The following is a 17,546-nucleotide window of genomic DNA, read 5'->3' on the forward strand; positions in this document are numbered from 1 at the left end:
TGCCAAATGTCCTTGGGTAAAATACTAAAACCAAGTTTCCATCTATTGGATTATTGACTGTTATTGTCTCATACTGCTGCAGTTTAAGTGAAAAAAAAAAGAAAAACTCACAAAACTGCACACCATTACTGAGAACTGAGTAATTTCCAAAACGAATGCCAAATATGTAACAATAAAGAAGAAAGTGTTCATCCACAACAAGGTGCTCATGGTAGTGACAGCCCAAAAGTATGTAAATATACACATAATATACAATATTAAATTGGATGGGATGTAATCCCAGATTTTTTTCCTTTACTTTCAAAGCACCAAAGAGTGAGTGCCATTTAGTTCCATTAAATAAAAGAGAAGGCAGATACCGCTGCAACTGGCAGCTCACACCATAGCTATCTGACTTTAGAGTGAACTGTCCCTTTAACCCTCAGTTTATCAGACAACGCTCTGGGCGCAGGGTGGGAATCAAAAAACAGTTCGAGTTGAGACCCGCTTCCAAACTGTCCAATCTATCTCGACTGTATGCCCCCAACTGCTTCTATCATCACTCGCACATTTTTCTGACAGATGAACATGTCAAACTGATGGAAGTGGAGCTTTGACACATGAGTCACACTGAGGCTTTTTTTTTCCCATACTCTGGTTCTAAATTGTGCTCAGACAAATAATTAAAAATTTTATGCTTATGCCGATCCCTACAGAAAACTAGTTAAATGCTTTTAAGTCAGCTTTCAGTATATACACGTTGGTCTTTCTACTGAGAGGTCTGACATCATTACCAATGTGCAGGCCCTTTAACACAATGAGAAGTACAGAGTATAATTTTTAGGGGGCAATTTTCATATCATGAGCCGTATGCTTTACAAAGAAAAGCCACAGCAGAAATCTTTATCCAGTTCTAGGAAATGAGAATTATAAAGCAATGCACCTTTGTGAGTCAAAGGTCAGAGAAAATGTCATGAAGCTGTAGCTCTCAGATGGTAAGCAGAGTATCTTTTTCCTGCGTGTTTTGCAAAATGTAAAAATGATGGTTGATACGGCTGAAGAAAAGTCATGAAGGGTCATTTTAAGCGCCAAGATATTTCATGTCTTATTTAAAGTGGCTATCAACTGATGGTGGCTCAGCCTCTCTGGCGTTAAAGTGAATACTGATGAAACAATATCATTTTCAGAGCCTTGTGCTTCTCACTTGGCTTCTTCTCTCTGCACTACAAACACTTATGAGTCACCTAGTGATCAAGTCCGACTTCATACAGAGAAAGTCTTTTAGCTTTTATATTTAACCCATCCATTCTTCAGTCACGAAATTCTTTAGATTTCCTAACAGCTTTTTTTTTTCTTCTTCCCCCGTTGCTTTTAGCAGCTCTGTGCTTCAACAGCAAGTTCCCAGCAGTACTATTTAAAGTCAGGTAGAGCGAGGAAGCTTTCAAAATAACAGGTCTGACGGCACTTGAATTAGAGCTGGGAGCCCGTGGACGACCGAAGGCTGTATCATCTCTTTAGGATGAAAAGTATTCAAAAGACTTAATCCCTGAGAGTTTTCAGAAAGGAGAAAAAAAAAAAACGAGTTACTGGAAAGCACTTCAAACATCCAAACTTGAAAAATAAAACTTGTTTTAACTGATTGTGCTTCATCATAAACACGGGCTGCTATGGGAGACATACACGGATGAATATCCGCTGTAGCAGTGCAGCCAATGTGATCCGTCTATAATTATGAACAAAAAAACCCTTGTGGTTTCTTATTTTTATTACATCACTAAATGAATCATGCTCTATCACATTTATAATACTTTGCAAAGTCATGGCAACTAAATCCATTCAACCTTTCAGCCAGTTTAGTTCTACAAACCAGGTTTAATGTAATCACTATAATCATTCAAGTGTAAATAGATTTTAAGCGGTGTTCGTGTTGTGTCCTCTGCTGTTCATGATTTGTACTGATTATGATCATTACCCTCATGATTAGTATTATTACATTAGCATTCAAAAGAATCATCACAAATATTCATAAGCTGTCATGTTGTAGCTGGGGCTTAAAGGTGTTAAAACTTTCCACTGGATTTACGTTATTCATTTCGGAAAGCCTTCACCGTGAAACTCAGTCGACAGGCAGTAGGCTGCTGACACTGCAGATAGCGTCACTGCCTGGTTAGAGTTCCTTGTTGCTGACAGCGTGTCCAACGCTGTGTGAAAGCCTGCTGTGATGGGGAGGGACGCTACTGATGGAAACATGGACGCTAGTTTGGCTCGAGCTGATCTTCTGTGTTCAGAGGATATGAAGCAGACAGCACGGCGAACAGCATAGCATTAAAACAGCTTTGTGAAGACTTCGGTGTGCTGCGGTGGTTCTCATCTGTGTAGCGCCGAGGCCCAGGAGATTGCAGGGCTTTGTTCCAACCAATCACTTGAGCAGCAGATTTCACTGATTAGATCTTCCCCTTCGTCTGAAACTGTAAAATCAAGCAGTGGCGTGTTTGATTGGAACAAAAGCTTACAAACTGCAAGATATGATAAAATGGCCAAGAAAACGTGACAGAATAAAAACAGCAAGGTATGCAGACAAGTGTTGAGGGAGGAAAAAAGTGGCATAGAAGAGGACATAACATGGAGCAAAGACAACAGTCTAACATAATTATCGGTTTAATAACATTAAAAAAAGTTATGGGGTTATTAAGAAATGCACATGACCAATGATCTCAGTTTTGAATTTACTTTGGACATGTCATAATTTTTTTTTCATGAAGTTTTGCAGTGATAAATGTTTACCTACAGGTAGATATCAGCTGTGGGGCTGGAAAAATGTCTAGTGTTCTTTTCATGGTGTATATCTGAAAGTTTAAGTTACTTTAAACAAGAATTTGTTGGAGGACCACACTGAGATCTAACATGGACGATCCTAAGACCTCATCACTCGATGGCTTAGATACAGACATCAGATGAGGGCCAGCAGTAAGTGCCTGTGCGAGAAGTTTTAATGGTCTATTGTTGGTCACATACCTCTCTGCTTATCTTGCAGATCAGCAGGTATCTGTAGTTATTAGTCCGTTTACTTGCACAAAATTTAAATAGCCTCTATGCCAACTGTGGTTCGCACCAACACAACATTACTATTGAGGTGGAACAGGAAAGGTTGCCTGATTATTTCTGCGTATTAAAAAGCTGATAAGCATCACAAATTGCTCTATTATGTCTGACATTAATGATTCAATCTAGATACTTAGCTGGTTGAAAAACACACTACACTAGTGGGATGAAGAACACACGAATAAAGGGAGCTGTGGGTGTCACTTTGCAAAAAATTACCAAAATGCATTAAAATTTCTCATTCTGGAATACAAGTGCTCTAAGCAATAAACCTCAGCATAGCATCAACCTCAGAATCACATCACACCTCCTACAGTTGCACACAGTGAGTCACTATCTTTATTTTCACACATGTACAAAATTAGGAAAATTAGGTTGTGATAATTTCCACATGTGGGACATACTACGAAAAAGGCTCTGTGTGGTTTAGATGAGGACACTGTTACAATAGAGTTTAAAGGAAGAAAAACATGTGACGCCCACTCACTAGTGGTGAATGTGCAGAACAATTAGATGCTCTGTTAAAACATCGAGACAGCCTGATATTACACTGACTTTGTAGCAGGGAGCTGGCAGGTTAAACACTGGCTCAGTGTTCAGTCTCGCTGTGTTACCTGCACCTCCGCTGGTTGAGCCCTAGAAAAATTCATGGCTGTAGTGCTTATGTGGAAATGGCTCAAGATACCCAACTGCCAATTGAAGAAATAAGCACAAAATGTCACCAGTGCGAAATAAACATGAAAACAGAGCCCTAAAAATCTCAAGACTGGAGAATATCCAGACTGATTCAGACTGAAGACAGTCTGAATTTCTCCAAAACAATTTCTCTGTACCCTACAGGTGAAATAACTGTACCTTGTCTGCAGCTTTGCCACAAAATAATGGTTTTAGGACTCAATAGGTGAATCATATCTGAGTGGAGATGTTTCGCAGCGGAAATGCTTAACTCACTTTTCAGCCCACTCGAATTTCAAGACTCTCTGTTCCTGCTGGAGTATTTAAAGGTCATACATTAATTAATGAACCTTTACGGTGAGTCACGAAGCAACGAGTACAGAGGAAAGAATATAAAGCAGAGAAAATATAGTAATAATAAATAGATACTGGAATTGTGAGTCAAAACCAGAGTAAAGAGAAAAATGGGGATGTACCTGACCTGCCAGAACATTAAAAGCCATCTTTCTCTTGAGCTGCCAAAACAGCTATGACCCTTTCAGGACCTCTGTGGGTGTCATGCACTATCTGGTACCATGGTACTTGCACCAGATCTTTTGGGTCCTGTGAATGTGGGAAATGGGACTGGCTAATGTCAGATGATTAGATGTTTTTACAGTTTAGTGAGGTGCTGCTGGGGAGGCTAATATCTGTGAGTAGTACGAGTCAAAGTTACATGAATGCCAGGAGCCGATGTTTTCCCAGCAGAACACTGCACTGTTATGAAACCATCAATGTTATTCACCTCATCTGCTCTTAACCATGCCACAAACAGCCATAGTATTAAAAGATGTGGCTTTAATGGGTTACCATGGTGAGATATATATATAAAGTATCAAAAACGTAAATGTAATTATTGTGCTAACAGAGAGACAAGTGAAAAATGCATGTTGCAATTAAACACTAAACATATCTGATAAAATACGTTATCCTGTAAGTGAGTTTAAAAATATTGTAACAGTAACAAACTTACTTGTAACTTTAATAAATTATATAAAATGAAAGATTCAGATACAAAAATATTTAATGGAGATTTTAAAAATTCCATCCACCTGTTAAACAGCTGCTTCTTTCTTTGCATTAAAAAAAAACTTGAATACTTCCTTTAGTTTCTTGTTTTTCTTAAATAGTCACATATTTTAGAGGGAGGCTATACACTAAGCACAGCCACCACAAAGTAAGACAGAAAAAAGGAAAGTCGGCACAAAAGGAAACAATTGTCTTGTTATAGTAAGCAAATATTTTCACTTGGCAAGGCAATGTAAGGTGACTCATTTATTAACGGTAAAACAGCTGAAAGTTGCCACTTTAAAAGGGTCAAGGCTACAGAAGACAACTACTACCACCACGCTGTGTTCTATATGTTAATTATCTTTCTAATTAAAACTCGTCAAAAATAGTAGAACTTTAGCTGCATCAAACCATAGCTGCTGAGCAGAGCAGCTACCTTGATTAACAACGTATACAAAAGGTATTCATGCACAGAAAACAGCACACCAAAACCAAACCTCTGTTCAACATTCCCACCACACTATCCAATAGTTCAGTCACTGGAGCCAAGTGGATACTTTGTGATATTTTCTTGAGAAAGCCAAGATCATGTTTCCCATTTTATTTTACTTTTCAATTTCATATTAATGAAGATATGACATGAATCGTCCAGTTTTGCTCCCAAAAATTCCTGGATCCAGATCGTGAATCACTCCAAAATCCACCTGCAAACTTTTAAGTAATTTCGCTAACAAATACACAGAGACACTGAATTAATCACATATACCCCTTGGTGGGCATAAAAATAAAGTTAATATGTGGCTTGCTTTAGACGATAACGATATGATCGGCCCTTGAAACGGTGCAAGGCAGATTTTCTCACAAGATTATTTCTAGTAATAACTGCATAATTAAAAGTTCTTTATTTGGTCCACGAGTGCACTTCAATGAAGGTAAAGAAGCAGTAACTCGGGCCACTAGATTCACTGTAGAGTATTGTAAGTCCCTGATATGAGGTATGAAGTGCAGCATAATGTGGAGACATAACAAAGTGGAGAGACCAAAGCAACAAACACTCGCTTTGAGTCTCGCAGATCCTCTGACACTGCAGAAATAATTGGCACATTGTGAAGGGCAGATATTTATGCCAGTTTAGCGGCAGACTGTCAGAGATGGATGGTGCTCTGCCTGCTGGTGACAGCTTCTGTTAAAGAGATCTCAGAATAGTGACTGCTCAGGTTTTCCCAAACAACAAAGTGCTTGGATAAATCTGAGAGAAAAACAATTCAGTGCTGCGCCTGTGAAGAGAAGGTTTTGACCTCCAAGCTCCTCTGGTGGATTCATCTAAAAAAGATCACTCATGCCTTGCTCATCAAATCATGTTTTTCAATTCATCTCCTGCTTAATACCGTATTCAGCCCTTTGACAACTGCCTTAGTTAGTTATTCAGCTCTCCTCTCTCTTTTATTGAAGTGTTTGAATGAGAAGCCCAAGGCGGGTCATAAACAATGATTCCACAGAAAGAGATCATTACTTTCCACAAAAGTAATGTGGAAGGTTTCTAAAACATTTCCAAGTGTAATCTCAACGTGTCATTTAAATCTCTGTCTGTTTCAGATCAATGCTGGTAGATCAAGGGTAGTCTGCTGCCACAACATGCCCACAAGCATCTCATCCTGTGTAGGATCAGAGTATTGAGCTTTTGCTTGAAAGCGTCCTTGATTCTGGCACTTGAGGCAAATGTCGTCTGTTTTAATAATGTGCATATGTTGTCCCCGAGCATAAACACAATTAAGTCAGTACTTATGAGCATCGAAAAGTTAGAAAACCAGAAGTACTACAATTATATGTGAAAAAGTATTTTTATTTAGGGGTGTTTAAGTATTGTATGTAAATGATTCACAGTGTTTGCAGTTGGTTGTCCAATTTTTGATTAGTGAAAAATATGAATTATTACACACATATAGCAGGTGTTCCAAAACTTTTAATGCACATCTTCAGCTAACACAGCCCAGCTGTTATTAAATTCAGAGTCGGCGCCAGAGCCTAAAGATACGCTTTAAAAGGGTGAAAGGCTCGTCTTACTTTATTGTTTCATTTACAAAAAAAAAAAAAATCTGCAATCACATAATTCTATAAGTCACAAAACAGAGACTTTAAACTAACAACACAGTGGGAAATTTGGATATTCCCAAAGTCCACACATGAATAAATAGCCCCACTACATAATGTGACAGTTGGCGTTGCAGGATCTCCATTTGTTTAGCACTTTTCAAGTGAAATCATCCTTCCAAGCTAGCAGTACAAGCTAATGGATGAGCTCTTTTTAGTAACGATGAAACATGAGCGAGTAGTTTCTGAAGTCTGACTTGCATTCTTAAGGATATCCTCTCCAAAATCATCAGGGCAGAAGTAAATCTCCATCAGTAGGATCAGTGTCCTTACTCAGAGCAGTTAACTGTATCACTGCAGAAACACTACGTTACTATGAACTGGATAATTAACTTGTTTCTGCAATGCGATCTTCCATTGCCAAACAAATATGACTGAATGTCCTGCTCAAGACAGCACAAACTGATCTGGATCCAGAGACACCATTTATACATGGTATGGAGGGAATTTTCTATCTTGGCTTTGGCTTCCAGTATACTGTTTCATGCTTGTGTAGAATCACCGGTGAAGTTTTCCTCCCCATATCAAGAAGGCACTCAAAGTTCTTAACACTGCCTTCGGGTCTGGAATGTCTTCACCATGAAGCGGTCAGTGAATCTGTCTCTTACCTGCCAACGTCATTCTCTTTGTACAGTGAACTCTGATAACAGAGCAGTTAAAAGAGCCAACAATGAGTACATTTTATTAGAAATGACCATACTTCAAAGGTTATAGTTGTAATTCATTTGATAAATACATCAAAGAATGAAACACAAACTACTTGCTTTTACTGTATTCAGACTACTTGTGCTTACTGACGTGTATGTCACCTCTGAAAACATATAATAAAGTCTACTTAAAATGAGAATAATTTGTGGCCTTTAAGAAATCCTCATCCTCGGTCTGTAAAAAAGTTGAGTTCTAAGTTTACTTTGTATATTTATGGATAGGCATTATTTTAAATGGCTTTAGGGAATTGAGAATGACTAAACCTGTATGCAAATTTAAATCACAGTAAGAATTAGGATTGGTTTTGTACAGAATACTTCTTCAGTAGTTATAAAATTTCCCTTTATATCTGTCCCCATAGTGTCTCCCTGAAACTATCTTATGAAACCAGATGCTGTTTTTTGGATAGGTAATAACTGCCAATGACTTTAGAGAGCCTCTCTGGCCCAACATGATATCACATGGAGCTAATCTAGATTCACACTCCAAATGTACTACAGCATGTGGGTTTAAATGAGGAAAAAACTGAAAAGACTGTGATTTATGTGGCATAGGTGGGTGGCACAGATGGTCATTAATCATAACTTTATCTAAACAGTCTAAAATTACTTATTATTACAAACAGCTGCTGCAATTGAAAAGTAGTGAAAAGTTTGTGGCAGGTTTTTTTTGCTAATAGAGAGACTGGCAGGCTGCTGATGAAGATCAAGGTGGAGAATAAGCTCAGACTCAGAAGACAATGTGACAGACCAAAAGATCTTTGAGACAAAAAGATAAAAGGGGTGAACAGCTAAAGTCTAACCAACTTGTCTAATTGCCAGTGTCTCTGCTGGCTGGAAATGAAGGGGAAAGAATCAAACTGTGTTGCCTAAGGTGGAAAGTTCCATGCTTAAGAAGAAAAGGGTGACCATGCTCTAGTAAAACGGAGACAGAGATTAAATACTGGATGGCTGAGAAGGACACCGTCAAATGAAAAATTTAAAGTTTCCACCAAACTCTACATGGAGAAACTAAGCAGACCCTTGCTGCTTCTATAGGAATTAAGAGACTGATGCTGCTACTGATTTACTGATCATCAGTAACTGTGACCACCTTTATAAAACTACAAGTTTTGGTACTTTGTTGGACTGGAGCATTCAGTTGTGTTTTAAAGGTCAGAGGAAGCAATCCTTAAAAAAAAAATAGGCATTTTAAATTTAAAGTTAATGACAAAACAATTAGAAAAAGATTCTTCTCTGTAAAAAGAAAGTGGCAGGTTGGAAAAGTAGCATCTGAACAAACTCATAATTTCTGAAACAATGTCCTTTAGACGGACAAGACCAAAGTAGAGATATCCGGCCACACACCAACACCATAGCAACACTTCATATCAACTGTCAACATGGTGGTGGTGGAAGTATGATGATTTGAGCCAAAGGACCCTGCAGACGTGAACTAGTCTGCATACCAAAGTATTCTGTTATTCAAAAGGGATACCCGTCTGTCTGACAAAACAGGAACTATTTTCTGGGAACTATTTTTGACAGCTGTCAAGCAGTCCCTTAGCTGCATCAATTAATAATAGAGAATTAATAGTGTATCAAAGTACTATATGCTTACATTCTAATCTAATAGCTACACAGATGTAAAATAGTATCAACCTGTATGGGTTAATAGACAAATATATGCTAAATAACTTCAACCTGAAGCCTGTCAACTGAGCACGTAAGCATGAAGTGGGACTGAGAACTGCACACGTACCGCCGTTTACACACACATTAGAAGTAAAATAGACAACCCTGCATGCTCCAAGCATGAATCCTGGGATTATCTGTTTGCACTAATCATTATAAAGCCGCGGTAAATCAATGATGATATTTTTTAAATAACAGCTGCTTGACAAACATTTCAATATTTACTCAGACAATTTCTCAGGTAAAACCAGGTGCAGTGTACAACGACACTAGCTAAACCTGATTAAATTTGTTGTGTTAAAGTACAAGTACATTGTAGATTACAATACACATGAGCATCTTAGACTCCTCGGTGTCTGTGTTCTGGCCTTAAACACTGATGTATTGACAACAGCTGGTAGCTTTCCTCTGAAATATCACCCGTGGCAGCCTCTGATTGGAGAGCCCAATAGGAATATCTGTCCATCTGCAGAGGCTAATCAAATACCAAGATAATGCAAATGACAACAGGGGGTCAAAACTCAAACCTGCAACCCCCTCACAGATTTAATGAGTTTTGTGTTTGTCTCACCTTTTTACACAGCTGCACAGACACAAACAAGTCTGAACTTATACTAGTCAGCCTTTCTCCTCTATGCTCAGATATTAAATTATCTGAACACAGGGACGAATTCATTTATTATTTCTTAACAGGCTGCACGTGAAACATTAAATATAATCGTTTTTTTTCTGTTTTACGTGCATATATCTTACATTTGTTGTATCAGTGTATTCTCTTTTCTTGAGTTAGTTAATTTCAGTATGCGGCTGTTTTAAAAACACATTTTAAATCTGTTTAATTAGTCAACACCTTACACGCCTTTTCCCTCAAGCCAGGAAAACCTTTAGATGGAGTGGAAACAGCTTAATAGTTTACTTTGTTTTCCACAAACACACAGTTGTCAGCTGTAAAGCACCGTGTGATGGATCTGCGTTAAAAGCACTTTAGGAATAAATCTGACTTGACATGACCTCGTGTGACCATTAAACTAATTACACTTGTAAAGCTAAAGAATCCAATACCTCTTTGTCTTTCCCTTATACCAGACTACTTGTGTTTTCTCTGTGAAGAAGACAGCGTTTTATCTACAGTGTAAATTGATGAATGATGTCTGGTTTTGATTGGTCTGCTGTATTAAGTTATGAATGGAGGAATTACCAAGATCATAGTTTATTATTGTTTCATGCATAATTCTCATGATCAGCGCGTATATATTGTCCAGTTTGCACATGCCTGTATTGTTAACCTCTTGGATCTATCCCTGAATAATGCATGAAGGTTAGTTTCCATAATTGTCACTTTTCACACAGAAGGAAATTATCAGCTTCAGATGTATTTTCACTAGTATGCAATTTAGGCGAGGGAGCTCTCTTTATAGTTTCCATATGAAGCAACAAAGAGCATCTCCTTGCTACCAGTAAATCTACCGGACTATTAACTCCACTATTCTTACACTATTCTTTTGACTGTCAGATTTAAAATTGATTCATATCTGATCCTGCTGCATAAGACAGTTGCCCACTGTGCCCACTGGTCAGGTAAGGAAAAAAAAAAATCGCGATGTTTGTCCCATGCAAAAAGAACCATCAAAAGCTGTTGTTGCTAAGAAAGCTGAGGTGATGTTTTAGTGTCGAACAGTCTGTATTTAATTCTTTTTATTTAATGTTTTTTATATTAATTGAGTTGATTTAATTTTTTTGCAAAGATTTGTTGGCTTGACAACCTCAGCACGACTAACAAAAAAGCGGCTGGAATAAACTGTTAAACTCTGCCAAATGACCATTAGTCATGTGAATGTGCCAGTGTTCATCACATTAGGGCCACTCAGAGAGCTTGCTGGTATTTTTATATTTGACATCATTTGTCCCCACAGTAGTGTTCTCACAGATATTAAGGTAAAACTACTACACACACACTTTTAAATAAGAACTGGTGGATTTTTTTGGGTTTTTACAGCTCATTGCAACTTTTATGATGATATTTAACCTTTGTTTCATAAGCATTGTTGCTTAACAATTTATGGTGTGCTGACTACAATGTAAATACAACCAATAAAGTCTATCCCATAAAACTAACTTGGCCATAAATGTAAAATAACTTAAACAAAAGGTACAAATGATATTAAAGGGGCGTTATATCAGAGTTGACGCCAATTAGACACATTTTTCAGCTTCTGAAATATCAACTCTTTGATATCCAAGATTTCAAAGCAACTTTCACATCTCTGCAGACACTAAATCACCTGTGATCAAAACTGGAGCTACAACTGTCCAAAAAGAGAGAAAAAAAGAAGCACAAAGATAATAATTTAATATAGTATGGCAATCAGTCTGGAAAATAATGGCTGCATATACTCCATAAAGCACACCATGGTGACAAAGGGAAGAGAAGCTATCAAGATGAATTTAACTAACAGGATTATGATAGGCTGTTAAAGACAAAAGGGTTGAAAAAAATCCAGTTCTACAGGTGATCTTTGAAGTTTTTGTAAGATAGTTACTTTATTTTAATGATCCTATAGTTTGCATGCATGAGGGATTTTTCTGACTTGACATGTTTCAACTGTTCTAATTACATCTGTAAGGCTGAATACCTACTATCAAGTGTTTTCTATACATTCAAAGTAATTCTGTCTTACAGTGTACATTTGTAGAATTGCCACCCCAGGATTGTATGCCTCTGTCAACTGAAAGCAAAGTTTACATCCTACCATTCCTGCATTTTGATGTTGAATAATAGCAAGAAAAGTATTTTTTCAGAAGTTCCTGAGAGATCACATTCAGAAGAACAGAAAGGACTTACAGTAAGCTCAGTCTTTAAACTTGAAAATCAACTCAGTTCATCCTTCAGTTGCAAGTTTCTCAATATCCGGCCTACAGGCATGTGACAACACTTTGTAACTTCCCATATGGAAAAGATATATAAATCTAAATCTTATAAAGTTTGTATCTGTCTTGTGTGAAACTTGTATGAAAAGCATACAAGAATGAAAACAGATATAAGATCCCTTGAAAAATTATATAATGAAACTTGTATGTTTTGGATACTTACTAAAACAATATATGAAAGTAATGAGAAAGTGGCCACTTTCATGAGTAAATCATATAAGTTTTTACTATTTCTTTTCCATATGAGTTGTAACAAGACCAAGACAAGAAGCACAAGGAACAAGTAGATCCATAGGTTCAAGTTCCATTTTTTTTTTCTTGCAGTCTGTGGTGTCAATAAAATAATATTTGCAGGACAATGGGATGGATGGATAATTGCCAATGAGGGAAAATGCTACCTGCTGCCATACTGGATGCTAGTGCAAAGGAATAAAAACCTATTAAAACAAATGAATGACTCCCTCCATTGTAATGGCTGTATAGACCCTACATAATAGGCGGACATAAAACAAGAGGTTACTCTGAAGCTGGCTTTTTCCCCATTGCCATCATTTTGTTTTCATACCAGACATGACAAGCAGGGAGTAGACCTGCCTGAGAATTCGAGAGATTTGCAGCACTTAGAATGCCATAATAGGACCATGACTGACAAAATAAGCATCATGTTAGATTTAATAACACTTGTAAATAGCCACCGAGCCCATAAACCTATTAGGAAAGTGTTTCCTGACGTCAGAATAGAAAAGGTAACAAATAGCTGAGTTCCAGCAAAACTTTACAGGTAAAAGCCACCAGTCTAAACTAGACAAGTTTTACAAACAGAAAGAGCATCTTTTTTTTAATTTAGTTGTAAAATTGTAAAGTTGTAAAATTAATTTAGTTGTAAAAACAGGTTTGGTTATATAGAAGTGACACTTAGCAAAGATGCAGGTTTAAGGCTATTCTTTGTGGTCTTTGACTAAATAAATAGACCATTAATATGCTGAAATCACTGATATCAATAGAATGACATTTGTGTATTTGCCACACCTTAAGTGCCAATGAAAATTGACAATCATGCATTTTAAAGTTCCCTTGTGAATTTTAATTGGGTGTCCCCTTATGTGTGAAATGGATGTGTATTTGTTTTAGAAATAGAGGTTTGTGTTTGTGGAATGAAGGCTTTGTGAGCTGACACCTCACATTAGCCTCAGGCTCATAGAGGCAGCCAGTTCAGGAAAAATAGACAGTCAGCTTCTATTTGCTCACTTAACTGGTATCTGAATAAAGGGGACAATCTCATGGGAAAAGCAGAACAGGTCAAGAATGCAGTCTTCAGATATCCAAGACAGACAACAGCATGTGTAGTAAAGTCTGTCTTTTCCTGTCTTTCTCTTTCGTAATGTAGTAGTGCAACCTTGTCTGCCTGTCAGCTGACATCCCTTTGAACTCACTCCAAAAGGGTCTGCTATATCTAACTCATAGCACCATTTTGCCCGCGGTAGAGCTTCAAAGGCTTCAAAGCATAGGAGTGACTTCTGACCTCACCAAGTATGATCCTCTGACGCGTGACAGGCGGGGCGGAGGAAGTGTCGTACTGTAGGGATCGCATCTAAACGCACCGGGTCTGGCAGGTGATGGTGTGGGACAGTTTGTGCGTGATGTGTGACCGGATTGCAAAGTTGAAGCGTGTGTTGTTTGGGAACTCTAATTACCCACAGGAAAATACAACACACTAACAACTGGTCATAGACCCCAAAGACAGATTTTGACATTTCTAAGAAGGTCAACGTTAATTAGAGTGTGTGATTCCATTCACGAAGAGGAATTAGAAGCGTTTGTTTAGACTGTAAAAGCTTCCAAATACGAATACGATGATTATCAGAGTCCTCAAGTTACATGCTGACAGTTGACAGTTACCTTATCAATTAATAAAGGTATTAAAAAAAACGTGGTGATGTGGATAATGGTTTTAGATGTTTTCCCCTCATCAAATTTCAGGATCAAAAATTATGTTTTACATTTACATAATTGCAAATGTAATGTATTTGGTTTACGTAGTGTTTTATAGAACAAAGAATTATTTTAAGATTTTCCCTTATGCTTGTGATTATAGAATAAACAGCAACTGATTTATTCATAAATACATTACAGCTGCACTTATTACTTTCATAACCGATTAATCTACCATTTCTTCTAAGATTAATCAACTATTTATTATGCAAATGTCTCAAAATGATGAAAAATGACTACACCCGAGGTGAAATTTATCTCTTCAGAAAACCGTCACCAAGAGATGCTCAATTAATGATCACTTTTTTAAAAAAGTGCAAGTAGAAAAGGCATGTTTGTCACTTCTGGAACTAATAATTAATCAGTTAATTAAATTATTCTTGTCAGCACTAATAGAAATTATGATTGGTTTGAACCCTAGTGTATCAAGGCAGACGCAGATGCAATATGAGGAACAAAAATGGCATGATAGTGGATGAAAGGGTAAAAGAACAACTCTCCCTGCTTTCAAGCCAAGAGACAGAGAGTAAAGATAGTATCACCATTACTCCTCTTCCTTCATCGCAGCATCACAGGATATAAACTATTAAGAGCTGACAGGATAAATTATTAAGGGCTCCATTTGCATGGCTCCATTTTCCCCCTGAATAAAAAAGAAAAAGAAAAAAGCAGACACTGACATCATGACTTATACATACAAGTTTTGCGTGCAGAGTCCTCAACAAAGAGCGAAGAGATGTCCTCGTCCACGCCGGCCTCATTTTTGGCGATGCAGGTATAGGCGCCGGTGTCCTCAAAGTGTACGTTGCTGATATGAACCTCGCTTCCATTAGCTGCGAGGGACAACAGACCAGGAGGGAAAGACAAAAATAAAAAGACAATTTTCCTTCAGGAAAGAGATAAAAGGTGACTTCAATGTTACCATCCTCTGCTACCATTATATAACAGTTATGTGTTTGGAAGAAGGGTGAAAGGTTTGTTTCGGGGAGATTTCAAAAAGGTGGGAGTTCAAAGTTAGAATGTGGCACATGCTGTGTTTCTGTGAGATCTGGGACAGTTTTCCGCTCTGTAGTTTTTGAAAGCAACTTGAGGGGAAAAGCAATCTTCACTATTTATTCTGAGAATCAAGTGACACTTGATAGCTTTACTTCTGAGCATTCGATATAGAATTTGGACAAAAGACTTTGACGTTGTGCATCTTTTGGTGACATCAATCTAACAATGCCTCCGGTTCAAACAAACAGCTTTACAGTAAAATTAGTCACAAGAACCAACCAAGCAGCCACTGAACTAACAGGACAAATGTGTGAGAATATCAGAAAAACATGTGATCATCTATGTCACCCAGTCCTCTTTGATACATGAAGTGATGGCAACCATGGTCAGATATTAGCATAAAAAGTGTGAGAGTGGTGGTAAAAACAATTACAGAAAAAGTAAATACACAGGTGCACTTGCAGTAAACTCATTACTCCTGTTTACCTTGCAGAGTGAGCTGTTTGGACAGCTTGGTTGTGATGTCCATGCCATTCTTGAGCCAGGACAGCTGGGGGCTGGGGATGCCCTCTGCATGGCAGCGGAGGCTGGCAGTGACACCCGGCTCCCTGGCTTGGCTCTCTGGATAAACTCGGATGACAGGAGGAACTGAAAGATGGTGTAAGAGAAAAGAGACAGACAGCATACAGAAATGAATTAATGCTTCTGCATCCCTTACTGCTGTTTACATTAGAATCAGTTGAGGAGCTGAATAACCTTATTGAACAAGACGTTTTCAAGGCAAGGCAAGGCAAGGCAAGAAGACAACAAGTTCTGAACTTATGGCTCAGAATTAGCATAAACTATCAATAGGATTGAGTGCATTTGCAGCATTACCGAATGCCTTTAGATAAGGTTAATGTGCTCCACAAAGCCAAACAAATCAGATAGATAAATAAGGGAGGGAATCTCTGTTCACTTGGTAGCTATTGATTTTCTGTAACCTCCTGTCAGGAAGGAGATGAGGGGATAAAAGAAGAGAAACAAAATGTGTACAGAAATAAAAAAAATAAAAAAAAGGTAGAAGCTAAATGTCGCTCTCTTCTGCAAACTGTTCCAAAAGCTGACTTGGCACATTTCTGCACACAGTGCTACTGTCATGCTGCCGTTTCACTTGTTTACCCTACCCTGAAGCAAAGACAAACAAAAATATCTCTCCGACATATTGTACTTCCAAGAACCATAAATTAACATAAATCTATAAAACACACAAATACATTAATAATATGCATTTATGCATTGGCTGAGAATTATGCCACAAATTTTGCTCTACACCCGGGGGCCAACTTGTTAGAGCCCTGCTCCACAAAACATGGGAAAATATCAGAAGAATGAATTTGAATAATCCTTTATAGACGGAGGACTTCTCTGAATAGCATAACAATGATAAAACCTTTCAGAGGCATAGCAGTATGTCTGAGGAGACTCTTTCACTGGAATGGTGACTCAAACTTGGACAGTGACAATGAACTGTTTACAGAGCATCCATAAAAATACAGCATGATTCATTCCACAACAGCCTGTCACATATAAGGATGACAACCTGGCAGCAGTTAAAGTAGAGACATCAAATCTCTCCATCTTGCCATCTTGGTTTGAGCGATCCTTTTTGAGCCTCTGTGGCCCAAATCAGCACCTCCTTTTTTCCCCTCTCTTTTCTGAAACAGACTTCAGAGATGTGAGCGGAGGATGGAAGCAAGACTCTTGGCAGAAGCAGAGAAGGCAGACGTGCTGTAGAGACCATTTCCTGTGGGCACTGGGTTAGAGGAAGTCTTTACTCAGCCAGGTGAGTGAAAGGACTGAAGATTACTGCCATGGCCATCTGGTAACCACAGCACTCCCGGGCTTTGGAGCTCCCGTCAACCCAACTGCCAACACACTGTCCACAGTGGGCCACAAAGGTTCTTATGGCACTCAGGTTACCTTACCAATCACAGCCACACAGACACACCACTTATGCCAATGCCTCTTAGCAGTTACAATGCTGATTGCATAGAACTCTGGGAGACAATTCTTTTGTACAATCATTTGAATAAAGTTTATTACTCAGGCTTAATATCCTCACAGATGCGCACACAATCCCCCAAAAGATCTGTTTCTTTCTTTTGTGTGTGTGTGTGTTTGTGTGTGTGTGAGAGAGAAAGAGTTGGGGTGGGGTGAAGAGCATAAGTTTTACAATCCTCCTTGCTTATCTGTTTTTGTGCCATATGCTTACTGTAAATCACTCTGTGAGTGCCTTGTTTGGTGAAACAA

The 17,546-nt window shown here is 38.2% G+C and overlaps 1 protein-coding gene across 3 annotated transcripts in view; it reads right to left on the reverse strand.

Annotated features, from left to right (window-relative positions):
• The window catches only part of fstl5 (follistatin-like 5), a 190,816-nt gene that overhangs the window by 25,388 nt on the left and 147,882 nt on the right, over positions 1-17,546 (reverse strand). For all 3 annotated transcript variants that reach the window (XM_005726504.1, XM_005726503.1, XM_013909182.1), the window contains 2 exons: positions 15,741-15,902; positions 14,957-15,091 (listed from right to left, as the gene is read on the reverse strand). In XM_005726504.1, the coding sequence (XP_005726561.1) occupies positions 14,957-15,091; positions 15,741-15,902 (297 nt within the window). The remainder of the gene's footprint in view (positions 1-14,956; positions 15,092-15,740; positions 15,903-17,546) is intronic.

Source organism: Pundamilia nyererei, unplaced genomic scaffold, assembly GCF_000239375.1.
Source record: "Pundamilia nyererei isolate P.nyererei 1_Seehausen unplaced genomic scaffold, PunNye1.0 scaffold00020, whole genome shotgun sequence".
NCBI lineage: Eukaryota > Metazoa > Chordata > Actinopteri > Cichliformes > Cichlidae > Pundamilia > Pundamilia nyererei.